The following is a 27,758-nucleotide window of genomic DNA, read 5'->3' on the forward strand; positions in this document are numbered from 1 at the left end:
AGAGAAGGAACAGCCTATTTTTTGTCACAGGCCCAAACATTTTAAATATGTATTGTTGATGCCATATCTATATCCAAATGAAGTCCCATCTTTTTCAATTGGAATTTAAAAATACCGTATTTTAAAATAGAATTTTAAAAAATCTTAACTTTTGGAAAACAGAAAAGAGAAGAGTCAGTCAATCAGTGATCCTCATGTTCATGTCTGGATAAGAGCAATGATATTTCTGCAAGTAAGCAGCAAATATGGGACTACTCTGCAATAAGTAATATGTGCTAGTTCTGGCTGTAAAAATGAGCCCCAGAATTCTTATTCTGCCAGAACAAACAAACAACAAAAACAACAACAACAACAACAAAAACCAAACAAAAAAATCGCTGGATGAAATAGCCCTGGATAAATGTTATCTCCAAGCTGGAAGTAAAAAACAAAAGGAAATCTAGGAAAAATTCCACTATATTTTATAATGATTTCACTGAACATTGGAATCATTTAGGCCTTAGCTTATGTTTCAAATGGTGATTTACCAGCTCAAAAAAATAGGAGTTTTGTATGTAGGAGATGCTTTTCTTGCTTAAGTCATGTTGAAGTATAACAATGCAGTCATTGGATTTATAGCTTGGTAACAGCTACTTGGCACAAAGCAGTTCATGTACTAGTCACAACTACTTTGACATTTGTCATAGCTTTGACTCTTGACTTGAATTCTCATTCTATTCATTTTAGGAAACAGACCCAGACTTTGATCATTGTGCTGTCTGCATTGAGAGTTACAAGCAGAACGATGTTGTTCGCATTTTGCCGTGCAAGTAAGATAATGAAGTTGCTTTGTTTGGAAACTGTTATCTGTTGGTGCTCTTTTGCTTCATTTCATGTGCATTGTAATTCACAAATGCATTTGTTCGATGTTTTCAGTCCTAATAACAGCCACTTTATTTTAGACTATGGTGCCAGAAAGTGTGAGTGTGGGTGCTGGCACTATTAGGACAGTGGAGATTAAACAGAATTATATTAAAGATATTGGCAGTGGAGCTATTGAGATTGCAGTGAGGTGGAGGGGGGTGCAGGTTTAAGGACCAAGTCATGGGCAGACTCAAAAAACTTCAGTATAAGGAGCCAGGTACAGCTGCAGCATTCTGCACAGTAGATGTGCAACAGCTGGCTGATGGTTTCCAAAATTGTAGGAAATAGAAATGCAGTCTTTGCAACCTTCATACCTCCTGACATTAGGCAGCTTCTGTGCTGTCATCTGTCTTTGGTCTCTTCAGTGCAGTGTGATCTTGGCTTGTGTCTGAAGATTTGTACTTGCTGGTGATTCTGCATTAGTGCTTAAAATATAACAACTTCTACCCCTTTTATGGCACTGTGTTGACATTTACAGGTTTTCAGTTTGTTTCCATTCCATTTCCATTCTTGAGTTGTTTTGGGACATTTTCTCTTTGAGAGATGCTTTTAAATACTTTTCCACCTGGTGGCTGATTTTGATGCATCATACATTTTGGTAGCTTCAGGCATTACCAAGGACATCTTTCCCTTGTGTTCTGAAATGCAAAGCTTTCTCCCCATCTCCAGGCACAAAAACCATGTGTAAGTTAGGTTGTGTATATGCAGCAAGATCCAGTAACTTGGCTTGTACTTGATACATAAATGGTTCTGCATGATACTCCAGAAGCAACAAAGTCATGTGTTGGAGCCAATCTCCAGTCAGGCAGCAGCAGCACATAAGAGCTCATTATTGGTCTTCTAAATCCTCCTGCAGGCTGTTCTGAATAGCTGGAATATCTTCTAATGTGCAGTGTATTTCCATCATCATAAAAGGAAAACACTATTATTTTATATCTTATTGATCAACATATGTGTGCATTATACTTCTGAAGCCAAAAATCTAATTCAGTTTACTGTTCTCTGTGTCCCTTACCTCTTGGACAGTAGGAAACAGTGACGTGTTTTAGATTCTTAATGTTGTTTAGTTAACATACTCTACAAATGATTATTTAGAAACTCAAAATATTTAGGAATAGAAGAGCTTGGTCTTAATTTGTAAAGGTTTGGGAGTTTTTAATCATGTAGGTGTGGGTGTGTTTCTTCTTTACAATTCGGTCATTTTTACTCAAAGTTGATGTCCTCTTGCTCTAAAAAATGTACTCCCAAGTGTTAAGTAAAGATTTCAGAGTTACATCATTTATTGCAATCTCAAGTGAAGTTTGTGTAGGTGAATTAAGCCCTGCTCTTTTGATATGTTATGCAGAAGCTTAGTCAGAAATTAGAGGAGGAACTTCTGGAAACTGCACACCAGTTTTGGACCACTGAGATGATTGTTTGCCTCTTAAGAAAGCATCTCTTTTGTACTTCAGGGTGGTACTGTGAGGCTCAAGGACGTGGAATGAAAGGTCACAAGTCCCACCCCTCTGTGCCTTTCTCTTGATACCAAACAAAAGGCAGGAGGAGGTCCTTGCCAGTGAAGAGAGAATGAGTCTTCCCCCATAGGAAAACAACTCTTCCCACTGAGCACAAGGCAGAGTTGGGATTAAAAGCCAACGTCCTTAGTTGAACAACTGCCCCCGTCCAAGCAGTGGATATGTTGCTCATATCCACAGATACAATACAGACCATTTAAACAAGGTGATCATTAATACTTTTTTTAATTTAAAAAAAAAAAGAAAGAAAGAAAAGTCCTTTTCCTTCATACACCTTTGGTGAGCTGCAGTCCTGCAGGCAGGAAGCTCTGGGCCCTCAGGGATAGTTACAGCTGTTCAGGGAGCTGCATGCAGGTGCACCTGGCTGCCACCTCAGCACAACCTGCCCCAGTGCAGTCTCCCATGTAAGGGAGAGATCAAGGCTCTTGTGTAGATCGTTTTCGGTTCTGTTTTTCACAAGAATGTAAGGTCAGCGAAGGCTCAGATTACATTCCTGCTGAAGGCTGTATGACAACTTTTATGTTCGCTTTCTACTTCTTTTTTACATCTCACTTTTCATTTGCTGCAGCTCAGCTTTTGAGTGCAAAACCATCTAGGCTAGACACAAACAGTGAGATGGATGCTTTCCACAAGACATTTTTATATTTGTGGATGAAAAGCCAACTACTACCTGCAGAGATGGGCCCAATAAATATCAGATTCCGTGTAAGGTTTTTCAGTCTTCAGTGCCTGAAATGCTTCTCCCCAAACCTTGTTTTGGAGGTTTAACTCCTTTCTACTTTCTCATACTTCAACCTCCCATTTTAGCACAGCATGAAATGTTAGTTTAAACAAAAAAACAACCCAAACAGCGCACAGACTATAAAACAAAGCCTACAAGAGAGCTTCTAAGCCAGATGAGAAAATAAATTGCAAGAAAACCGTGGAGAAAATTACTTGACCAAGAGAAAGCAAATGAAAGGCTAGAAATTCTTCTTACTGTGCTTGTTGGGGAAGCTGTAATCATTAGACAGTAGGAATCACTGGCATGAGGCATCCTTGCTGCTTTCATCAATTTAAAAGTAGCCTTTCCCTTTAGTACCACAGTTATTCCCTGCAGTTAAGTATGGTCTGTCACTCTGTGCCTCAGTAGAGGAATCTGGGCAGACACACAGCAGGCAAAATCTACCAGCAGCTGAGCAAGCTGCACCTAAAATTCTGTGGTGAAACACCGCATTTGTGATGTAAAGTTTCATGGCGTGCGGGAAATTGTGGCCAATCTAAAAATAAAGTATGGTTAAAATGGTAGAAATTCAACTGAATTGTTTGCAATAGCTCATTTTGTGCTTTAGAGAGAGAAGTATGTTTAGTACCAGCAGTCTATGGACATACCTATAGCTTTAGTGCACTGAGGGACAAGCAGCCATCTGTTTCAGGCTTCCAAGCTTGAGGAATGTGTCTTTTGTGACTGTCATTATGTAAGGGAAAAATAAGTAGAGGAAGCAAATGTCAGAGGGATCCTAGCGAAAGACAAACTTCATGGACATTCTCTTTCTTCAGGTAATTTTATTCTACCATCACACTGTTGCATTTAGGGGCTGAACAGGCACTAGGTGGAAAGTGATCAGGAGTGGGTAGTGTGAAGGATTAGTGAGAGATAAGGGATGGGGAGAGCAAAGTGACAGGTTAGAGAAGAGCAGAAAATGACATTGGAAAGGGCAGAAAGATATCCTGGGAAGGAAGGAATTAACAAGGTAGCAAAAGAATTAAGAGTTGTGAATACTATAAAATAGATGGCTTTTGAGCCAAATTCTTAATTTCTATCCTGGGCAAGAAGGAGGAAAGTGACAAAAGTGACTAAACCTGATTTTCATATTTTTATCTGTTTGATTCTGTGCTGCTGCAAATAGCTACCTTTTTCTTTTTAAGACCAAATTAACACAGAGTCTTGATGGCATCCTTTCTGCCTCCTGCAGTGCCTTGGACCCCAGGGCCAGGGGAGCAGCTGCCCCCAGCAGTAGCCAAAGATGCTCTTTGCAACAGCAAAGGTCCCTTTGGTGGGATGCTGCACTGAGAGCAGGGAAGGGTAGTGAGCTTTAGGGAAACAGCACTTGAAAATCATTCAACCCTTCTCCTTCTGTGATGTGCAAATTTGGAGGCCTTACACCACTAAAAGAGATTCCTAACTCACTTTCTCCCCTGTGAAATGCTGCAAAGAAGCCATGTTGTACAAGAGTTGGTTTTATGGTGTTTATTACCAGCTGGAGGGCAACTGGCTTGGGTGTGCTGACAGAGTGGAAAAATACCTGCAGGTCACCTGCCTGGAGTTGTGCCTGCATGGGAGACTCCATCAGTGCTGCCAGCCTGGCTGCCAGCCCTGCTTCCTCCAGCCCGAGGCTGGAGAGGCAGCAGAGGCTGTGTCACGCCTGACTCCCCAGCGTGTGGCTCCTGAGGGAACATCATCAGTTGTCGTGACCAAGAGCAACTTGCTGGGAACTCTTCAGATTTATGGTCCTGGAATACCAATGACAGAAATAGGAAGAGGAGGAAGGTTTATGAGAGCAGAAATTGCAAGGGCTTACTTTGTCAGTGTGAGGTTTGAAAATAATTCTTGTTTGCTGTCGTCATTGCTGTATAACTCCTTTTTAACTCTTGCAAACAGACAAATCCAGACAGAGCCTGAGCCACAGTAATGCTATCAGCAAACTTTTTAAGAGGTAGAGAAACTCTGTAAGTAGTAGGCAGAGCCATGATTTCTAAATCAAGAACCTTTGGAGAACTGCACTTCTTTGAAACACATTAATAAACATCCATGAAGGTTTAGGAACTAAAAGCAAAGAATTAGGGGGTCACAAAAGCAATTCGGCTGTGTTTATAAATATATCAAAGTGCTAATGGCTTTTTAAAATAACTTATAATATTTAGTGGATGCATGTTGGCATCTACATCAGTCGCCTGCTTCACTTGATCTGAGTGCTTCTACAGCACTGATTAGCCAATAATGATATAATAAAGCTGTTTTCATACTTCTGTGGAGTCTTGATGTCTGCTCTTGCCCAAAATATTAGATTTTCAGGTTTGTTCTACTTTAAAAAAACAGACTCCAGAGACTTAAAAGAAAACAAGCAAATAAAAGTCATAATTTGCCTAACATAGAAAAATAGCATCTCTGTATGTTTCAGAATATTTAAAACCATTTTGTATCACCCAGAGTTTCTAAACATTGTTTCCTGTAGTTTTGTGAGGAATGAAGGGAATGCGTTAAGAATAATAATAGAAGTGAGTCTATTTTGGGTGATGATTTGAACACAAGTCGCTGTACATACCCTGTTTTTTGTGATTACCATCTTGCTAGAGGACACAGGCCAGCCAAGTGACTAACTGAGGTTCTTTAAGTTTTTATTCCTGCATTATCTGGGATAGAGATAAGCAAAATTCTTTTGCTCCCTGTCTATCTTCTATTGACTATTTTACACCCTAATTGTGCATCTTTAATTAGTACAGGTAGGACATAGAGCTGTAGCTGCCTACAACTTCGTAATGTTGATATTCTTTAGTCCCTGCATCAGTCTGAAGACATGGAACATAATTATATACTGTCTTTTGCAATGTTTAACAGTTCCAGGAGGCCTTTCAGAGACTTAAAAGCAGATAATCTGGCAACGTGCCTCATTTGGTCTCTGGTGTTAAAATCCCAAAGGACAGGGAGCAAAGAGCTCCCGGATTCCATGATGAGCTTTCTGAGGCACAGAGCACAAGTGTAACCCGAGCAAGGAGGGGGCAGAGAATATCTCAGCTTTATGCTGCCTTGGGGGCACACATGACCACCTCTTGCAGACCCTGCTGATGCCTCAAACAGATGGCAAGAACTGCTTGTTCTGCCCCTGCCCCTTTCCCTGCTGGCTCCAGAGCACAGCTCTTCGCTGATTAAGCAGCCCTTGTAATTGCTGATCTTTGTCATGATCACCAGTCTGTCGTGTTTGGGTGTGCCTGCTCTTACTGGCTTCTTGCTCTGCAGTCAGCACCACTGGAAATGAAGGATCAGGGCTCTTATCATTGGAGTTATCATAGGCAGTTACTCAGATTGGGTTTTTATGAGTATTTGCTGAATCTATATTGGGTAGACAGTCTTGTGATACCCATGCCTGCCATGAATATCCTCTGAAAAGTTCTTTGCCTTTTGGAAAGCTAAGAGAGCATTCATTTCCTTTACTTCCTTTAATTTATGTACCTTGTTTTGGTCTCTGCGTAGTCCTTTCTTGTTATACTGGTTTATATCAATCCCAACACTGTTATATTATATTCATGTGTGTGACTAAGACTTTGAATGCAGTGTAGGAGGCAATGCAGACTGTTGCCTATTGCAGAGTTCCCTGCTGTGCAAGTAGGAGCACAATTTGCCTTTCCACCTCTGAAAGCCCAGTTTGCCTCTCCTTTTATTTTTATGACAATCATACCATGATGGACATGTTTTCCTTCTTGATATCAAGAAATACTGATGGCAGGGGGAAAGCCTTCTTTTTACTTCGATATGATAATTATAAAAGCCTTTTCAAAGTCAAACAGGAATGTGTTTGGGTTGGTTCCACTGACTTGTGAACAAAATTGACAGCTGATGGATCTATGCTCTGCCTACACAGTTTATGGTCAAATTCTGCATCAAAACTGAGACAAGACTGTAGACAAGTTATGGTGGGAATGGCATTACCTTGGTTCTTTTACCTTACATCTTCTACTCATATCCACAGTAAAAGGGGGGTGTGAGGTGGGAATTAAAATCTTCAAGTGTTTCCTCCTAATTGAACTATTAGTAAAGAGTGACAACAAGAAGCAAATTTTTTTTAATTACTGCAATTACCACAGAATACTGGCAATTCTAAGATTTGCATGTATTTTAAAATTAAAAAAAGCAACTATCCAAAAGTTTAAGTCGTTTTCATTGTATAAAATAGAACTGTTTGCAAACTATGTAGGTACCTTCTCTGTTCTTCTAGGCACGTGTTCCACAAAGTCTGTGTGGATCCATGGCTCAGTGAGCACTGTACGTGTCCAATGTGTAAACTGAACATTTTGAAGGCACTGGGAATTGTGGTAAGTTGCTCTGTTGTGAGCTCTTCTTTCTCCCATGTCTGAGACCCAGAACAGGAAGAATAATTTTAGGGGAGAGAGGGGTAAGGGTATTCTAGTACCCTTACTGAGAAAATATTAAGGGGGTTTTACCAATTTCTTTGCTGCTGATTTGTTGTTGGTCCTTCTTTCCCTGGTTGGTCATTGAGAATATATTGTTATATTTGCATTTATGGCAATTATCTGCTGGAAGTATGCTAGATTCTCTGTAATCTTCCCTTTTCTCAAGTCCTTTCAACCCTCATTATATTTACTCTGTGAATCTCGTGTTCTCGTGGTTTCCTGTAGACAGTCTTAAATTTGCACATTAAAAGCCCCACCGTAGCCAAGGGCAGTGAGTTTTCCTCAAGCAGGTCATGTCTTATGGGATCCCCATAAGACATTATGCTTTGGTTGACCAGTTCACAAAGGGATAGCAATGAAACCTCAAAGAAGATTTTTTTAATCTTTCCTGTATGAGGAAAAAATTATAAAGTGGGAGTGATGCTCTTTTCAGAGTAGGAGAAGAACATATGGAGAGACTGTCTAAACTAGTTTTTGATTCAAGACAGTGAGAATAATCAGGCCTCCATTTTTAGCTGTGTCAGTTGCAAATTTGCACATTTCCGAAGAAATAGTAGCAGATATATTGTGGATGACCTGTTTTTGCAGTTAATAACATACCTGGGTTTTTAGCAGAGGATACAGTAGAATTCAGAGTTTGTCATGGTTGTGGTAAACCATACAGGCATAGGCTATGATACAAGTGTATTTGAGTCCCATCCTTGTATCTCAATCATTTTTTCTGCTTCTTCTTTCTCCTCTTAAAGAGGTGACTTCAGGTAGAAGTTGTTCATTCATGCATTTCTCTCCTGTGTGACCTCAGCACAGCCACAGTGGCGGAAAGAAGTGTGTGTGGGTGGGTTTATTCAATGTATAGGTTTGCTACCCATAGAACATTCACTGCTGTAACATGGAGCTGTGTTTTTGCCCAGCCCAACGTGCCATGCACAGATAATGTAGCCTTTGACATGGAGAGGCTCACGCGGGGGCAGCCGGCGAGCAGGCGCTCGGCGCTCGGCGACTTCGGCACCGACAGCTCCCTCAGCCTGGAGCCCTTGCGCACCTCGGGCATGTCCCAGCTGCCACAGGACGGGGAGCTGACACCAAGGTCAGGAGAGATCAACATTGCAGTGACAAGTAAGTGTCCTTTGGCTCCCAGTACCATCCTACGGATTCCGTGGTGTGTGTGTCCCTCTGTGCTGCAGGGCCCTGGTGATGGATGTCCCTGCAGGGACAAAGGTGACCTCAGTGCCTCTGCAAGAGGCATATGCTCCTTACTGGAACCAATAACTTTAGGTATGACAGTGCCAACACTTCCATTATTAATGGTATATCCATTTAGATCCGCATGCAAAGAACCCTGGATGAACTAAAATGGCACCAAAATAACCTTCGTGAATTCGGTAACCAGCACGAGAGGCTGGATTGCCAAAATTATTATTTATCCCTTCAGAATACTTTACGTGCAATAATTTATACAAATATAAATATTTTAGCTGACTGCTATTTCTGCAGACATTTTTTCCCCTGAGAACATTGCTACTGGAATTCTGATGCCACTTAGCAGGTGTTTTTTCTTATAAAATTTGTGAATTAAAGAAGCATTTGATGTACCAACATTTGAGTATTGTCCAAGTGTTTTATAACATCAGAAAAGTGTTCCTGCACTGCTTGAAAGCTCTTATCCATAAGAGCTGCATGGAAAATTTCCACTTACTGGATTTACCTAGGGTTTTTAATGTACAATAGCACTATAATGAATACAAAACTATTGCATCAGTTTTCCATGTGCTGTATAGTCTCAACTTGATGCATGAATGGTTGTTTTTCTGGATGAATTGCAAAAAACAGAATCCATGCAGTACAAGAGTCTAATTTTCTCCTTGTATTTTGCTTATGTGCATATGTGATCTAGATTTTGAACTTAGTGGCACTGGTTGCCACTGATACATCTATACGAGGCAGTGAAACCAATGCAGTTCATTAGAGTGTTTCTTTAGATGCTGTAGCAAAGTAAATGTCTCATTTAAAAAAAACCCTCACCTTATGGAAAACACAGTCTATATCTAGAAATGTCCTGATCTGAGATGGGAAAATCCACCTACAAAATCTGGATTCTCCACAAAGCCAGTAAGTCACTTTGCCATCCAGAGTTCAACCTCCGGTTCACCTTGCACTCAGTTGTCTTGTGGAACAAGAACAGATCTGTGGCTGTGCTGCTTCCTTGTCATGGGTGGGAAACTGTAGTTTTCTCTTTTTACTAACTGCCTTTTCAGAAGGTGTTTTTACTGTCTGTTCCCAGCTGTAGTGCTGCTTGTGCACAGATGGGATGCCAGGGTAAAACAAGAAATAACCACCAACAGTTCATTCTGATAATGTTTATAAAGTAAAGCTTTAGAAAGGGCTCTTGAAGTGTTTGTATTTTATGGGTGACACATGAATTCTTTGATGCATGAGAGTTAAACCAAAAGCTGTATTCAACAACTGTGTTTGTATTCTGAACTGTTACTTCTGCCAGGTTGATCCTGGGGACAATTTTGAATAGTGAACATTCTTTAATAGACTTCTTTATATTACTTTTTATTTTTTAATATGTGTGTGTCTACTCCAGTGTTGAAATTATTTTTCTGCGGGTTTATCTGTCTATTAAGTGGAAAACTCTAGTTATGTTTTACTGTTGAGCAATCTATCCTGATTTTTGTTGGGTTTTAAGTAACACTATAACATAAATTCAGGAGGGAGGGGGCGAAGACACAGTTGAAGTACAACAGTACTTTGGGTGTGCTTATGTGAAAGAGTTGCATCTCACCAAACCTAACCCAACCTGACAGTCGTCTTTCTGACTTGGGGGTGGACAGAGTTTTCATTACATTTTCCCTTGATCCTGCATTTCACTTTACATTGTTAAGTAACTTTTCTTTATCACTAACCCTTGGGCTCAGCCAGGAAATACTGTTGTGCCATGCTTTTTTTCTGCACCTCTCTCCACTTCTTCTTTGCTAGCCTTCTCCCGTCAGTAACTCTGTGGCTTAACCTCCTTCTGCTTCACCTCCTGGGGCCAGTCATGGCTTAGAAGCCTCTTGCCTTCCGCCAGTGGTGTTTGAGGGAAATATTGGCATCGCTTTCTCCCACGAGTGATTTCCTCCCTTTCCTTTGTCAACAGAAGAATGGTTTATTATTGCCAGTTTTGGCCTCCTCAGTGCCCTTACACTCTGCTACATGATCATCAAAGCCACAGCTAGCTTGAATGCTAATGAGTAAGTAACTATTCAGATATTTCTGTGCATTTCTGGTGGGTGTGTGTCATGGACAACATTGGGAATAAAATACCAAGAGAAGGGGGAATGTATAGTTTTCAAGGAATCAAATTTCCTGCTTTTCTCAAATGTTGAGTGTCTGTTAACAGCAGGTTTCAGGGTAAAGTCCCTCTTAATTTATATTTAGCTGGCTTACCTGAGGAAATCTCTTTGCTAAGTGGAGATGTGAAAAGGGGAAAAGAGAGAATATTTATGTTCAGTTTCTGATTACTGGTCTAGGTAAACATTAGATTTCTGCCATTAAATTCCCATGTTCAAAATTCACCTGCCAGTAAAACTTACTACCAGCACTTACCTTTGACAGTTTTCACCTCAATTTTATAGTCAAATTTCATATTAAACAAAAATAATTCTGTACTCCTAGTTGGCACACTTTCAGCTAAAGGGAAAAAAAAAGGTGTTTAAATAGAAAACTATCTTCTTCTTCTTAGGTGAGGGAGAGATGAAAGCAGTGAATGCAGTACTGTTTCTCCTCTCTTAAATTAAGGGAGGCTTGCTTCCATGCTTTCTTAACCTATATAGAAACCCCCAGCCTCCCTTCAGACAGGCTGGACAAGAAATTACCCTAGCAGATGACTTCCAGTCTTTTTTTATAATTCTGTGTGTGGGCAAGTATAAATCTCTTCTGCAAATCTGTTAACTAGGTACATCTAGCTATTTTCATGTAGGTTTACAGAATATCTGGGCTCAGGATATATGTTTAATCATAATTTAATTATTTATTTGTGAAGGCAAAGTGTCAACATCTTTCTTTGTCTCTGAACATCTTGACACAGCTGAGTTTCCATTAAAGTGCTGATCTCTCAACCAGAAGTGGGGTGAGATCCAAAGGAATGCTGCCTGGAAATGCAGCTTTAAAAACATTTTCTTTCGTTTTTTTTCTTTGAGATAAGAGAAAGAAGGGGTTTGGATTTTTTTTTTTTTTTTTTTTTTTAAACTTTTACTGCTATTTGGAAAGTATAAGGTGTCCTTCTCAATAAGATGGAAACATGTCTAATAGTCTCCAGTGTAAAATTTTAGACAATCTCAGCTAATCATCTTCAGGACGGTCCATAATATTGGTCATCAGGGATTTTTCATTACCACTAATTTGCAAATCTTCCTCCTCTTTTCATATGCTTATTCCAAAAGGGCTTCATGAAGAAAACTTTTAGAACTTCAAATAGCCCTATCAAGTCTACTGATTATTATTTTTTCCATTTGTCAAACTCTTGAACTTGCAGCCATCAACCAGCAACTTGGCAACATGGCTGCAGCTGAACATCGTTAATCTGCCTGGAAAAATAGCTTGGGAAGGCATGGGGCAGGATGGGCTGCAGAACAGGAACGTCTGCATTGCTGGGCACTTGCACGTCATTGGGAAGGAGGAGGAGCTGTAGCCCATGAAGTCTCATCCAGATGTGGGCACTGATAGCAGCTGCATTTCTGCCTTGCCTTGCAACTCCTCTTTTTGTTGCTCTGGGACTGTTTTTACTGCAAGGACAAGCTTGCACATTGGCAGGGACTTTGGGCCTCCAGTAAAGTGTTTTCACATTGATGTTCCCTCAGTACAAACAAAGGGTGTGCTGATACAAGGAGAGCTCCTTTTCTGAGTGACAGGAATTAAAATGCGAGCACATCGAGTGTGTGCTTGAGACAGACTTGAGAAAACTCACCGCCACAGAAACCAGAGCTTCAAAAATCACTTATTTGGGTAACTGAGGTTCCTGGCTGTGGCCTTCAACCTCAGCAGCTCTTCATCTGAATCCTTTGGGATCTGAGCAGCCTCCACAAGTGCTGCTGGGCTCGACTACTCATTTTAGACAGTTAAAATGACACTAATGCTGAGATTTATTGTGTCACTGACACCTTCCCAGTGCCAGACAAAGAATTTCCTGTGCTGAATATCACGCCAGATATATGGCAGCTCCTTCTCATTGCTTTTTCTACTAAACATACCTGCTTTTTATGTTGCTCTCCATGTAAAAAGCAATGCTGGCATACCCTGCCTTTTTATGATAGTATTTCAAGAGGAACCAGAGGCATTTTTATTGTTTAAAAACAACAGTAGCAAGAATGAGGCCGTGTAATACACTGATGCAAGTAAAAGGCTTGAAATTCTGCTTTAAAACTCACCTAAAACCATATCCCGTACCTGGTTTTTTTGCTATGTCCTTCCCACAGCTTAAACATAGTTATTTAGAGCAATAGTTCCAGAGTTGTGAGTATATACATGTTTAGCTGTGTGTATGTATGTTTGTGTGTATGTATAAATACACACACATGCATTTTTAAATAGTTGTGACAAAAGTAAACATCGTCTAAGTGATAAGAAAATAAGGAACCAGCTGCTTTCTCTTGGTCTCAAAATAACCTTGCAGTACTAGTAATAAAAGTTTTAGGCAGTGTTTGAAAGGAACAGAAGCAGCACATTTTGCTTGCTTCCTAGGTAATGGTCAGAAATTACTGTGTAAGTGTGGGTTTAAGCCCAAAAAGCCCAAATGTTGGATTGGACCACTTACAGAAAGTTTTCAGTAGCAGATGGAGTGTCCTCAAGAGTTTAGAAGTGCTCAGACCTCTGGCTGTCCTGTAGGAATGGTGTGACAAATACAGATGTCTCTTAATGCTCTGGCTTTGTATAATTTGTTATTTTTCACTAGCTTACTTTTACAGGATTTTTTTTTTTTTTTTTTTTTTTTTTTTTTTTTGGTATTGGCAGTATTAACTTTAATGTAAATATTTTGTTCCTTTTTTTTCTGCCCTGCAGAGCAGAATGCTATTGAAGAAACGCTTTCCGGCCGATTGCCTTGGAGAGAGACACCTATTTTTATGCATCATTTATCGATCATGCAGCACAAGCAATTATTTAGTACATTCTATTTTTTCATAAAATTTGCTGATGCCAAAGCTTTGTATTAAAGAAAAAGTGAGAAATAAAAAAACTTTAATTATGAAATCTTACTCTGTGAGAATTTCATTTTTCTTGGGCTTTCTGTGTTAGTACTCAAGTCTGAGAGCATTTTGTAAATTTTAAAAGGTGCTTTATTTCCTTTGAATGATTCAATCTTTGCAGGTCTCTGTTATTCTCCATTCATTTGGGACAGAAGTAGTGTAGTAGTGGAAATCTCATAGAGTGTCATTGTTATGATGCCACTGAAGTGACTTAACTGCCACTGAAGTGACAAACAAGTGTTAGCAATCATTCCACACCAACTTGTTAGGGAAAAAAGCTGGGTCGAGGTGTCAATTCTGCTATAATGGACTTACCATTCCAGCTGGGAATTAATTTGAAATAAAAACATTTTCTCAGTTTCTCTTCCGGTAACACTCCAGTTGCCCTGGGAGCACTGCAGTATGATTTTTGCCTTGAGGCTGGGCATTGCTGGAGATTTGCAATGCTGTTGTCTCAAAACACAGATCATAAACCTTTTCTGTCTTTTACCCCACCGTCCTTTTGATAATAGTGAAGCTGCTCTAAACCTCTTCTTCCTTCCTAATAACAAGTGAAAACGCAGCATTTCCCCCACTGCCATGCGTGAAGCCGCCTTTCATATCAATGGTGGAGGTTAGTTTTGGTTCAAATTCAGATCATAGAAGATTGATAACACTCTTCAATGTAGAAACTCTATGCAAGCATGTCCCTTCTTGCCACAGCTTCTGTGCTGGCAAGGAGAAGGAGGCAGAGGGAAAACAGCTCCCCTCACTGTCCTCACTCCGGCTGTTTCACACAAGTTATGCAAGCTCTGTGTGAGTAATTCACAACAGTCAGTTAAAACACGCGGGCCTGAGTTGCAGCCAAGTGCTAATGCTTGACTTAATGAGATGGGTAAATGAAGGTAACAAGTTGGGAAGGAAAAAGGAATTGACAGAAGTTAAAAACTGTTCTGCATTTGGTTGTTTTTTGTTGTTCTCGGATCAAGATGTAGAAATGGAATGCTTTCTAATTTAATTAAATGAACAGAGAGAAGCAATTTTGCTGTAAGATTTAATTTTTTTATGTACTGGGAACTAGAGGATTTAATTTAATTTTATTTTTATGTATAGGCACTTCTAGAATTTAGGAACACAGCCAGATGCTACATTAAAATAGTTTCTTAATTCTTATTTGTCCATCAGGCTTCAGCTGAGAAGGCAGCTTTTATAATAAGCAGTGTAGAATGTGATAGCTTCAGTGCATTTAATAGAATTCTTCTTCAATGTGTCCTTGTGAAATTCTGAAAGAAATATGAAAACAAATCAATAGAGCAGTAAGTGCATTTTGAAAGACTGGAAAACCCCATTGGACTTACTCATGAGAAGAAAAAAACCTCAAACATTCTGTGTCTGAGGGCTGTGTGCATGTAACGTACAGCATGTTTCAACTGAGTGTTGTTGCCAAAAATGGAGGAATGTGGTTAGAGCAGAATTTAGGGAACAAGCTACGATACATGTTTTTTCACTCATCTCTCAACAGCAGTAGTAAAACTGATAAGTTTGTGCTTGTCTTCTGAAACAAAATTTCTTAAGTGTGATTTCATGCTGTTGCACAGGAACAGCGTGAGCAGAGCAGTGACCCAGATGCAAAAGGCACCATAATAGTTCTGTTTCGTGTTTCTTCTTCAGAACCGCAGCAGAAGGAGAAGTTGAGTGATATTTGGAACAAAAGGGTTGACAGGACTTTTTAGTGCATTTCCCTCTATGGAGGATTTAAATAACTCAGCATCATCTTTTCTAGTTTTTCTTTTGAGCCTCTAACAACTGTCTCAACAAAATGTTAATAATGATATAACTTTTGATAGGTTACTTTGAGGTCAAGCAATTCAGTGCATGTTTATCTGTTAATGAAATAAATATGTTCAAAGATGAACTCTGCATCATTCCAGAAACTCTTTTTTTTTTTACTCTGGATAGACAGAAGAAGGAAATCCCCAAAGTTTTTCATAGCATCATAGAATCACCTAGGTTGGAAAAGCCCTCTAAGATCAAGTCCAACCATAACCCAGCACTGCCAAGCCCACCACTAAACCATGTCCCCAGGTGCCACATCTGTGTTTTTTAAATACCTTGACCCAGCCTATCCAGATCTCTGTGCAGCCTTCCTGCCCTACAGAAGATCAACCCAACTTGGTTTTGGCTGCAAACTGACTGAGGTTGCACTCAATCCCCTCATCCAGATCATTGATAAAGACATTAAACAGGGCTGGCCCCAGTGCTGAGCCCTGTGGGTGTGACTCCATTCCCCATTGCTCCCTGGGCTGAGCCATCCAGCCAGTTCTTAACCCATGTGCAGTACACCTGTCCAAGCCATGGGCAGCCACTTCCCAAGAGAATGCTGTGGGACATGGTGTCAAACTCTCCCAAAGTACAGGTAGACACATCCACAGCCTTTCCTTCATCCACTAAGTGGTTCACCTTGTCACAGAAGACCAGGCTGGTCAAGCAGGACCTGCCTTTCCTGAACCCGTGCTGCCTGGGTCTGACCCCCTGCTTGTCCTGGATGGGCTGTGTGATGGCACTAAGATGATCTGTTCCATGGCCTTCCCTGGCACTGAGGTCAGGCTGACAGGCCTGCAGTCTCCCAGACCCCCTTTCCAGCCCTTCTCGTAGCTGGGTGTCACATTTGCTGACCTCCAGTGAGCTGGGACCTCCCCAGGTAGGTGGGACTGGTGGTAAATCATGGGAGGTGGCTCTGTGAGCACCACAGGACTCCCCCAGTGTGTCTCCTTCCTTGCCTGTCCCTTCTGAAGCGTTTTCAGCCATCTGTTGCAGCACTCCACTTGTGCCGGTCATGCCACCATGTCTCCACAATGGCAACCATGTCATGGTCTTCATGCTAAGCTGGCTTTGAGGAAAGGGTGCTTTATGAAATAGTCCCACTCCGTTATTCCTTAACTGAGATGGTGTCTAAAACAGATTGAGGTAGGGAGTGCTCTGATCAGATTTCCACCATAAGATGTCTTTGTGCCTGAGGAGCTGTGGAAGGGACTGCAGCTTGTGGCAGAAGATGGCCCTGATTAATGACTAAGGGTGTTAAAATACTTTCAGGTGGAAAAGGAACACCAGGTGATGCTTAATCCTGGTGCACCTGCAGTGCTGTGTCTTGAGTTTTTGGCCTTGGTGTTGTGCTTGCTTTGGTGGCATCCTATGGTAGGTATAAAGATCAATTCCAGAGTAGTATGTTTATTTTTAGACTCAATGCAAGTTATCTGAAAAGTGGTTTTAAAGCATATAAGAAGAATAGTGGCAGAGAGCACTGAAGGATTCATTTTCATGTATTAAAACTGCATTCAGCCTTCCCATTTGTTTTCTGTACCTAAGGGATGAACCTTGATCTTTCTTGGTAAGTGCAAAATAGGAAGAACAGATTCATACGCTGAATTTGGAACTGCGGATGTTTGTACTTGTCCTTAAAATACATTTATTCAGTAAATTTATCAGCTGGACCGATGCCATGTTTTTAAACAAACAGTAGCAATTTTCTGCATTAAGAGGAGCGTGGCTGGGTCACTGTGCCCTGCTGAGTCCGCTGCTCCAGCCGTAAACTGTGGGCAATGCTCCTGGTTAATGGAGCACCTGAAGATTGAGTGGTGGAAAATACTGAGCAGCAGCTGGATTCTTAGCTCTGGGCTGGCTGCTCTGGATGGGAGAGGAGACACTTAGGAAAGGAAGGAACGATGTGTCTCATAAGTGGTATGGAAGCCAAGAGATGTCTATCTGTATGGAAACATTCAGCCTCCCTGGAAGTGGGTGGCTTAAATTTCTTTTGCCAAGAAGGACAAAAACATCACAGTAAAGAATTTTAGAGGTGTTGGATATACACTGCCTATTTCCAGATTAATACAAAATATTTGTTGTCAGATGACCTGTCTGCCTGTTGATTAAATCTCTCCCTCAAACCCGCTAGAGTGGAAGTCTGGGTGCACACAGAGGAAGTGACAGCCTGGGCTGTCTGCTTCCTAATCCCAGGTTTGATTTCTGTGTAATAAAAACAAGAGCAGCCTCAAATTTTTAGAATCCCTTTGGTTTGTTTGAGCATTGGTTGTGCATTACATTGCAGCAGGTGGAGGAAGGGGAGATGAAATACCCAATATTCACGGCTTATTTCAGCTGCAAAATGAGACTCGCTCATCAAAAAGCAGATGATCCTGACTCATAATACAGGTTTGAAATCAGTTTTACCTGGTATAATTTCAAAGCAGGTTCAGGGGGTTTTTTTGGTTGAATCATAGAATCATTAAGGTTGGAAAAGACCTCTAAGGTCATCGAGGCCAGCTCTTGGGAGACAGACCGTGATCATCTGGAATCCATAAAGTTCCAGCTTTATGTTTTCTCAAACACTCGACCTTCATTTATTTATTTATTTATTTGCTTTTATTTTAAGCATTTGCCCAGTTTTAAAAACCTGTAAGTTTGGGGGACGATTCAGATCCAGAAAATGGGCATTTATCATTCCCCACTGACTGCTTCTGTGAAGTATATTCCAAGACAGCCCACTTGTTCCAAGTACCTGGATATATGCTCCTGTCAGAGTGAACAGTTCACTCCTGTGCAATGTAACTGCTAATTCCACTCTTGTTTCAGTTAACTACGAGATCAAAAATTCATTTGCTTATGAGAACTTCCCATTCTCACTGCAAATGGTGGAGTGAGTGTGTGCACTGACTTTTGCTTGTAAAAGAGCAGCAGATCCATTGCCCAGCTCCAGTTTCCTGCTGTTCTTAGCAAGGATTTTACCTGGGCACACAAAGTCTGTGTCTTTTGGGTGAGTGGGGAAGGAGAAAAGGCATTTTGGACAGTAGCAGCTGAATTCTTCTTTTCTTATGTCTTCTGTAAGGTCTTTGTTTCAGAATGAGCTGGGCTCAAAATTTGGCAAAGAAAGGGGGATTTAAGCAGCTAAAATTTGCCAGGGCTAAAACTACAATTCCCTAAGCATCTTGCTTCACTGATGCCTGAAACTGGAGTTTTGTTGAATGCCTTCTTGATGAACTTGAAAGCTTTTCAGTTGCCTCCAGTTTGGCTCAATGTAGCTGCCTGGTGTATTGTAATCTAAGCAGCCTTGCTCTCAGCTAATCCCCCCTGGGATTGAGAAACCAGGTAATGAAGCGTTTTGGCCAAGGGCCTGATCTGATGATAGATGCTTTCAGAGAGAATCGTTTGTACAGCAGGAGGGCTGGGCTCCTTGCAAAAACACATATGTGGATTCAGAGAACCATGGGAATGCCAGACCACCAAGGGAAAAAAATTAACTTCCACTCCCCACTTCATCAACAGCCCTGTTGTGCTTGTTTTGGGTATTGCCAGCATTGGAAAAGAGAGTTGGGTCCCCTTTGGTTATGCATAAGGAAATCTGTAGGTGGCTGTTTCTAGAATGTGACTCGTGGATGGAGTTTGCTGAGCTCTGGAGGAGGCTGGGCTTCCAGCAGCATCGGTGGGGTGATCCTCGGGGAGGCCCTCACTCTGCCTGCTCATTCCTTTTGACCTGGAGCTGAAGCACTTTGTGCTGGTGCAGGGCACAGCGCTTGGGTGCTGACCAGAGGTTTCTGGGTCTTCTGAGGAAGCACATCCCTGCTTTACAAGACTGTAAATCAACAGCCAACACCGAGTGTGAATCTCTGGCCTGCCCCAGCCTTGCTCAGACTTGACCTGTTTTATCTGAAAGAGCCATTTAAGGTGGGACTGTTCATGCATATGGAAAGCAGATGCTTTAAATTGGCAGGGGAGCACACGAACAGAGGTAAAATGTTTCATATGGTTGTTACTGGTTCATGCTAAAGGGTGGCTGTTTTTTCCATGTGTACTGTGTTTGCATCCAGCAGACAGGTATGAGGATGCTTTACTCAGTTCTTCCATTGTTCATGTGTGTTGCTAATGTGGTTTTGTTCTACCTCTTGCAGGCAGTCACTTCTTCCATCGTAACTCTCTGTCCCCTCGAAGCCTGGTCTACGAGAGCGAGTTCTCAACCATCGAGCCTGCCTTGGACATGTACGATGAGAACAAAACCTGAAAGGAATCCATGCTCCTTCCTGGCCCTTTTTCCGTTTTTTTCATTTCTCATTCCTATTGTTGTGTACTCTTTCCATGGATCTCCTTTGTCTGAAGAAGAGCTGCTTTTTCCAGAACACGAACCCGCCTTCTCGATTGCACAGACGAAGACCAGCTGTGGTGGATTCTGAGGGTGGCATCTCTGAGCTGACAAAGAGTTGTGTGCAAGCAAGGTTGTCTGATGGAAATTGCTGAGTAACAGCATGGGGAGCTGTGTCGGCCCAGCCGCGGCGATGCAGGAGAGGTTTTACGGTGGCCCTAAGAGTTTATGCTGAACTGCAAATGTGTCTCTTACACAGGCGTCTGCTGATTCCAATGTTTTAATTGTCCAGATGGTTGGGCAATGTCAGAAAGGGAACTGGTTGTAGAGGAGATGGCCAGTGACTGGTAAAAGCACTCGTATATCTCGGTCAATCCATAACCCTACTGTGAAATAGCCCCTTCTGAGAGGGACCTTTATAAGTGCATTGAGTTTCCTACAACTCCCTTAACCCCGGACAGTGGTGAGCCAGTCTGATGTTCAAGATGCAGAGAGGACCTGCCTTTGCAGAAAGATTTCCAGGAACTTGATGCTTGGGTTTTTTCTCCCATTTGATTGAAGCAGGAGAAGAATGGTATACACAGAATATACTTTTGGTCCTTCTGTGTGCTGAAGTCAAGTGAGTCTCTTTCTGTAGAGAGGACGTTCACAGAACCAGCACTTGATCTACCTGAAAACCATTAGACTTTTTGAAATATGCAGGAATCGAATCAGCTTTCTTTCTCACGTAACTTTTTTTTTGGGGGGTGGGGGGTAAAAAAATCCACCAAATTTTTCACTGAGGTTTTTTAAAAGCCAGCATGTTGGCATTACACAGAGAAGAAAAGAAGTATGCTTCTTATCCCACTCTCCTGTTGAGATCTGCAACAGTTACTTAACAAATACGTTCTCTGAGCTGTGCCCTTTCCCACTGACATCAATAATGGGAATGCAAAAAGCAGGAGAAGAAAGGAAAGCAGCTACTGCTTTGACACACTGCAGGAAAAATCAATTTTTACTGGCATGTGACAAAAGCGGTGGGGAAATAGATATTGTTTGCAAGCTTCTGAGAGAACAATGCAGAAATGGAGAGCGAGAGAGGAACCTCTGGAGCTAAGTCATCCACAGCGTTCCTCAAATGAGCCGACGTGGAGGAGCGAGCGCTTCTGCTCCACCTTTTCCTACCAGACAATGCATAGCTGTTAATGAATGTTTGGATTTTTCTCCATTGCAGTCTTAGTTACTGTAGGTGTAGAAACTCATTTGTGTCCTTGTAATGTGAAACACAGTTTCACCCTCTATAGGAATCTTGAGAAATCAGTTAAGCCAAAAAGAAAGGTAAGACTCATCCTGCCATGCTTTAATTTCACCTGCTTTTGCTACAAGCAGGGGAATTTCCCCTCCTTTATAATATTTTTAATTGTATAGCAGTCTGCTTAACATATATCCTTTTCTGAAGTGTGGTTCAGCTGTGTCTTTAACATGGATGTTCAAGAGAAAAAGAAAAACCCAGCTCTGTAAAATGAGGAAATGAGCCTCTTTGCTGAGCGTGCTTTGACTTTTGTTGCTGTGCATCAGCTTTATTTAATCTGATAATTCCAGAGTGGGTGGTGTGAAGTGTAGGGAGGTTTTTCTCATAATACCCACATTGATATTTACCGAATGCACTTTTATTGCCATTCAGCTCACTCTGGAAATGCTCTGAAGCCCCAAGCTTTTTTAAAGAGCACAGTTTTGACACCCACTTTCTCCTACAAAGCAGAAGTGAAGGTCACAGGCAGTGCCACAGTGGCTGGGGGAGCAGCGGGTCGTGGTCAGCATCCCTGCTCTGCTGGCGGGTGTGTGAGGCAGGCGGCGACAGCTCCGGGCACGGCCGGCGAGCCCGTGCCCAGCTCTGCATCCCGGCCTGGCTGAGCTGCAGCCGGAGGGGACTCGGGGCCGGCAGAAGCGCTGGTTGAGCAGCCCCTGTTTTCGTAATTGCATCTGCGAGATCACAGCGGGGACACGTGGGAGCGGCGCCTTGGGAACGCAAACGCCCGAGAGGAAAACCACCGTCTCTCAAGGATGTTATGGGGCTTGTTTTTATCTGTGGAGAGCAGTCAGGTTACGATAAACCCAGATACCTGGGTGTTCCTGGTTAAATGCAAACATGTCTTGGTGTCTCTGACCAGCACAGAGCTGCTTCGGTGGGGTTTTGGGTAGGACAGGCTCTTGTAGCACTGCGTAGGGTGCTGGTGCTCCAGGCAAATCCTTCCTGTATGGGCTGCCCCATCCCGACACAGGGATTTCCCCTAAGATTTCCCCTAAGGCTACCGGGAATGTCACGGGGGCAGAGTTTCAGCACAAAACCAAAACTGATGATTTCTCAGCTCCAACTGAGCCGGTTTGCACGAGCTGTGTGCCAGAACATACAGAAAAGCTAGAACAGACATAGAAATTAAATTTCAAAACTAGAAAGCACAAAGCCCTCAGAGACAATATAATAAATAATGCAATTTGTATTTTGCTAAATCTTATTTCTAACCGAACATCTTGGTTTTAAGCAGGGGGAGGGCAGGTTTGCCTCAGTGTAGATCAGAGTCTGGCACAGTGATGTAAAAATGGATTTGTGCTGTAGCATCTTGGACAGGGCAGCTGACATTTGTAATTGACATCCTGGATTTGGGAAATCTTGCAACGGAAAAATTAAAAGCTTGTTCAAGCAATTGGTCCCTATGTGCGTGCCAGGACGTGCTGGAGCAGGCCTTCCCCCAGTTAGTCATGTTTAGGATGGGGAAGAGGCACCTCAGCAACATGGGTGATTTTTTCTGGGCTGCACTGGCAAGTTTGAGGTTTTCCTTTTAATATTAATCAGTATATAAAAAAAGCTTGATGAGCATCGTTGTTCTTGTTCTGCTGCAGTGGTGCTGTGTGTGGTTGAGTCATTTCACAGAAGTAAAATATATGGCAACCTACCAAGGACTGTAAGTGCCAGTAACTTGGAAAATAATTTTTAAGGTTTAAAAAAAGTGCTTTTTAACAGGAAAACATTCAGTTTATGACTTCTACATATAAAAAAAGCTTTTATCTCCAAGTGTTTTCCTAAACTATTTAAACCCCAACACTTCGCTTTCCCTTTCTCAGCTTCCTCTTCTATGAAAGTTTTGCATGTTCCCATAAGACATTTGTAAAATCAAGATTTGCTTGTGTTCTTAGAGGATAATTGCCAGTAAAAAACCAGACTGTAAATGTGCTTTTTACCTATAATACACCACATTAAATATTAAATTTGAAGCATGTTAAAATTTACCTAATGACCCTCACAACTGCTCCATCCAGTGAGCTCATGTGTTGGAATCTGCATTGTCCCTTTGCTCTAGGATGCTTGCCCTGGCACCTGAGGATGCTATAGGAATAGCCAGGTATCCTACATTAGCCAAAGAAAGACCACAAATAGTTTAATAAATGTGTCTAGGACTATGTTATGAGACTTTTACACATCTGTTTTCTTTAAACACATTCATGTAAAATAGCGCAAAGGCTCTGGAGAGCCAAGAGCTTTTTACTAGCAGAGGGAATTTTGCAGGAAACATGGGTCACACTGAGGCTCCAGGACTTGTTCCGTCCAGTTTAGGTTTGAGGTACAGTCAGGTCATGAGCTGAAGGATGAGGGCACCAGGGTTGAGCTGAAGTTCAGGCAAGGCAGCTCTGCAGCCTGATTACTGGCGAGTGGGTTGACTTAATTATTAAAAATATTTGTTATTTTGCTTAGCTAGTAGTCGTTTGTTTTTTACAGCATAAGAAGTAGCACAGCAGCTCACAAGCCAAGGCACAGTGGGGCAAAGGCAAGAGCCATGGGGCTGCTGCCAGCCCTGCAGGGTGGGGAGAGAAGGACAGGAGAGCTCAGGGCAGAGACCTCAGGAAACACCTTCAATTTCCCAAGTAAAGCTTTTGCTCCTTTTTCACCCTGTGTTACCCAGCCATACTTGACCTAATTTTCCAGCCTGACTGGTGCAGAAGAGTGTGTGATGTGCCATGACAGCTTGCATATGTGTTGTTATATTTAAAGATACCTTCACTTTTTCCTTTTCCTGCTAGACTTGCTGCACCGCAGGGCAGCCTCAGTTCTGGCACACTTGGTGGAAACTAGTGAGCAGGGGAGGGAGTGAGAGAGGGAAAGATACTCCAACTAAACCGATTGGGGGGAAATCAGGGGAGAAGTAGACAGTACTTCATTGTGTTGGTGCTCATTTCTGCTTTTTTCCCTTGTCTTTGAAATAATTAAGAGAAAAAGCGGTACTCCATACCCCTTCCTTGTGGGATGCAGTGACAAGAGCAGGGCTCCAGATGGGATTTTTCTTCTGATGCAGGGCCATGATGCTCTGTAAGCCCCAGCCAGTTGATGTCCTGAGATGTTGACCAAAAAATCCAACTTCACAAGGGCATGTCAGGTTTACCTGGTGCTTTCGAGGTGCTTTGGGGGGATGAAATCTGCTCACAGGGCCTTTGCAAAGCACCACTAATTGACACCTTGTTATCTGTCAGTTAATTGATCCTTTCATTAACCTAGTCTTTTTAAAAGCCTGCAACATTCCCAGACACTCTTAATTCTCCCAATTAATCTCTGCCTTTCCACTCCATCAATTACTACTGGCTTCCTCCTCCTCTGGAGAGCAGGGTGAAGGTCCCTGTTGTGCAGACATTGCTGTCCACCTGTTTTCCAGCATCTTCTCCATCACTGTGCCATCGCTTCACTGTGCCATCACCATGCCAGCATCCCTCCAAACCAGAGTCACTGTCTGTGGGAGCACAGAGGTTCCTGGTGGGCTGTGCTCAGACACAGCAGGGTGTGTGGGATGTGGGCTGTTGTTGTGGGATGCTCATTCTCTGGATCCCTGAATGGAGCATCCTTTTGCTTTTCTGCCCGTTAGCCTCGTGGTGATGCCCACATGAAGAGAAATGGATGTGTAGGTTGTGCAATAACATCTGAATATTTTTTCTTTCTTATGGCAATAATGTCCAGGGTCTCTGGGCTTTGGGGCCCTGTGGTATAAAGTTTTGCCCAAAAATAGTCCCTTTCCTAAGGAGTTAATAATTAAGTATTAATATTCCTACGAAGTAAGAACTACATAGTGTTTTAATGAAAGTTGAAGCTACTTAGAGTGATTTCAATGCAAGGCTGAGGTGTAACATCAGTTAGTGTCATACAGCTAGGACTGGGGGTTTGCAGTCCAGAAATCAGTTGGGCATGTATGTGAAGGCTCCCTCACTCCTGCTGGGCTATTCCTTTCTCCACTTGTATGCACAAGCTTCTCAGGAACCAGGAGCTTTTATTCTTTTCCCTGAGCTCAGCTGTGTGCATTTATGTGCCATTTGCCTTTTTTTTTTCCTGCTTCCCATATACTTGGGGGCTGGCCCTTGCTTGGCTCTGACTTGATCTTCAGCTGCCCAAACCCCTCTGGGGGATAAGAGCCATTAATTCCCATCAGAGCAGCTCTGCTGGGCTGTGTTAAGGCATGGATCATCAGATTTGCTGTGGATCCCCCGTGCCTGTGTCTGTAACACCCTCAGACTGTCTCAGGCAGTAAGAGCTATAGCTGCCTGCAGCCTTCCCACAGACCTGGGCTGCACTGGGAGAGAGGATCATACAGAAAACAGCTCAGCAACCCTCCCATGCTCCAGCACAGGAAAGTCTGGGCTTGAAAGTAAACTTGTTCTTTGCTGCTGTTAAGCCAGGAATGTTTAATAGAGTGGGGCTGTTAAAGCAAAGCTCCTGGTGCAGGTTTGTGAGGTCCCAGCAAGGCAGTGCCCCAGCCTGTCCCTTTCTGCTTGTGCTGGAAGGTGCTACATGAACGAGAGGCCTTCCCTGTGCCACGACATCAGCAGGCAGACTTTTCCCACCCTCTGTGTCTAGGCTTAACTCCCAGCACTGGTAAGGTCTGTCAGCCCACTCCTATAACGGGGAATAACCTTTCGGAGCAAAATGAGTGATAGCATCGCTCTTCTGCTTGTCTCATCAGCCCTGCTGCCGTTTGCAAGTAGATGTTAAATACTAAAAGCTGCTCTGTATGACCGTGCCTGTCCAGGATCACCTACTCAAGGCCATGGCTAACTATGCACTGAATCCACCAAAACGGGATCGTTTTATCCCGGCAGAGAGGGGACACCCCGGCCTTTGGGCACAGGAGACTGCAGCAAACAACAACAAAAACCCCAATTTGCGTGCGGGTAGAATGGAAAGTCTGAAGTGGCTTGGTGCCAGGTGGGTCACACCGGTGTGACCACGTAACCTAAACACGCCAGCAGCTGCCAGGGGTCTGGGGGCACTGTGGGGACACGGGCACACGCAGTGCCCTCCTGACAGCCAGAGCTTTCCAGCCCCTGTGGAAGTGTAGCTTGCCAGCAGCAGAACTTGTTGACATGTTTTGATGTAAGTATAACACTGTATTGTATTTACGTGGTATATGCCGAAATGTTCATAGTGTATACCGACTAGTTAGGGTTTGCTAATGTACTACATTTCAATAAAAAGCAATTTAAAAATACACAGCTTGTGAGTCTGGTGTCTGAAAATATGGGAGGATGAAAGCATCACCCAGTGACTCCAGTCCCTCCAGCATTTCTTGTAGAGCTGTCTTAGAGGACAGTGTGGAACAACATTGTCTAAAGATGCGTTTTCAGAGAGGATTTTTCCCACTCTGATGTAAATACTTTATTATCTTGCTGTACTAATGCCTAGAAATCCCAGGCCATTAAGGGCCACATGGTTCAAAGTGGCTTATGAGTATGCTGGAGACACTAATCCACTTTCCCACAGCTTTTGCCACCTTAAAGATGGCACATAGGATTCTTCAGCATCTTCTCCCAGTGCTCAAACCCTTCCTACAGGACACCCAGCCTTCAGAAACCACCACGCTGATCCCCAAAAACAGCTGTGCCATTGAGGAGAAGGCAAAGCCCTGAAGGCTGAGCCAGCTGATAAATATTTATATTACAGTAGTGTACAAAGGCTCTGGCTGGGATTAGGGCACTGCACTAACAAAGAAGATAGATCATCCAGGGTTAAAGGATTTCTGGCCTAAAAAAACCACTGCATTCCCGCCTTCCTGGGAGCTGGGCAATAAGCACAGAGATGGGAGATGTCAGTGTTTTCTGCTGGTGTAACACTTTCAGAGTTTGCCTGGAGGCTCTCTAATGGTTATCGAAACAAGAATAGCATTTCACTAAATTATTGGGAGGCTGCTCTGCAGCCAAGGGAGGAGAGGGAACTGCACCTCCCGCTGTCCTGTGTGCTGCAAAGGTCATCCTCGGACTGGGCCACAAGCTTTGAGAGGGCTCCGGAGCTGCAAAGTGAGGACCAAAATCAACCAGCTGCCAGGAGGGGGATGCCAGGACCCCCACGCTGGGCTCACGAGGCTGAGATGCTGGAAGTGCATGTTCTTCGGAGCAAGAAGAGCACATTAATTCCCATCTTCCCAGAGGGGACATTGAAGCATCGCCAGCCTGGGCAGGAGAGCTGGACATGTCCCTGCTGTTCCAGTGCCCGACCACCCTCTGGGGTGGGTATTTTTCTAATATCCAACTTAACACCCCCCTCGCCCCTCCCCGACACAACTTCAGGCCGTTCAATTCAGGTCTTTTCAATGCAGCCACAATGTGCCACCCAAAGGGAGAGGAGCTTTGCAGAGCGCGGAGGTGACCCCCGACTGCCCACCGAGGACAGTACAGGGAGGTGGCACCGGGCGCCGTCCGGGCACGGGGCTCGAACCCGCGACCTCGGCGCTGCGGAGGCAGTGAGGGGGCCGGGCCGCCAGAGGGCGCCGTGGCGGCGGGCGCGGTGAGGGCCCCGTGACCCGGCCCGGCCGCTCCCCCCCGCGC

At 43.0% G+C, this 27,758-nt stretch overlaps 1 protein-coding gene across 5 annotated transcripts in view; it reads left to right on the plus strand.

Annotated features, from left to right (window-relative positions):
* The window catches only part of RNF130 (ring finger protein 130), a 56,985-nt gene extending 30,560 nt beyond the window's left edge, over positions 1-26,425 (plus strand). For 2 of the 5 annotated variants that reach the window (XM_048319564.1, XM_048319562.1), the window contains 4 exons: positions 727-809; positions 7,391-7,487; positions 8,498-8,702; positions 19,735-26,425. In XM_048319564.1, the coding sequence (XP_048175521.1) occupies positions 727-809; positions 7,391-7,487; positions 8,498-8,702; positions 19,735-19,844 (495 nt within the window). In that variant the 3' untranslated portion in view covers positions 19,845-26,425. Of the gene's footprint in view, positions 1-726; positions 810-7,390; positions 7,488-8,497; positions 8,703-10,568; positions 10,823-13,628; positions 13,819-19,734 lie in introns of those variants that run through there. The other 3 variants (XM_048319561.1, XM_048319565.1, XM_048319563.1) reach the window with 3 other exon arrangements.
* The last annotated feature ends 1,333 nt before the right edge of the window (positions 26,426-27,758 follow it).

The sequence above is a fragment of the Corvus hawaiiensis genome, chromosome 15 (genome assembly GCF_020740725.1).
Source record: "Corvus hawaiiensis isolate bCorHaw1 chromosome 15, bCorHaw1.pri.cur, whole genome shotgun sequence".
NCBI classification, from domain to species: domain Eukaryota; kingdom Metazoa; phylum Chordata; class Aves; order Passeriformes; family Corvidae; genus Corvus; species Corvus hawaiiensis.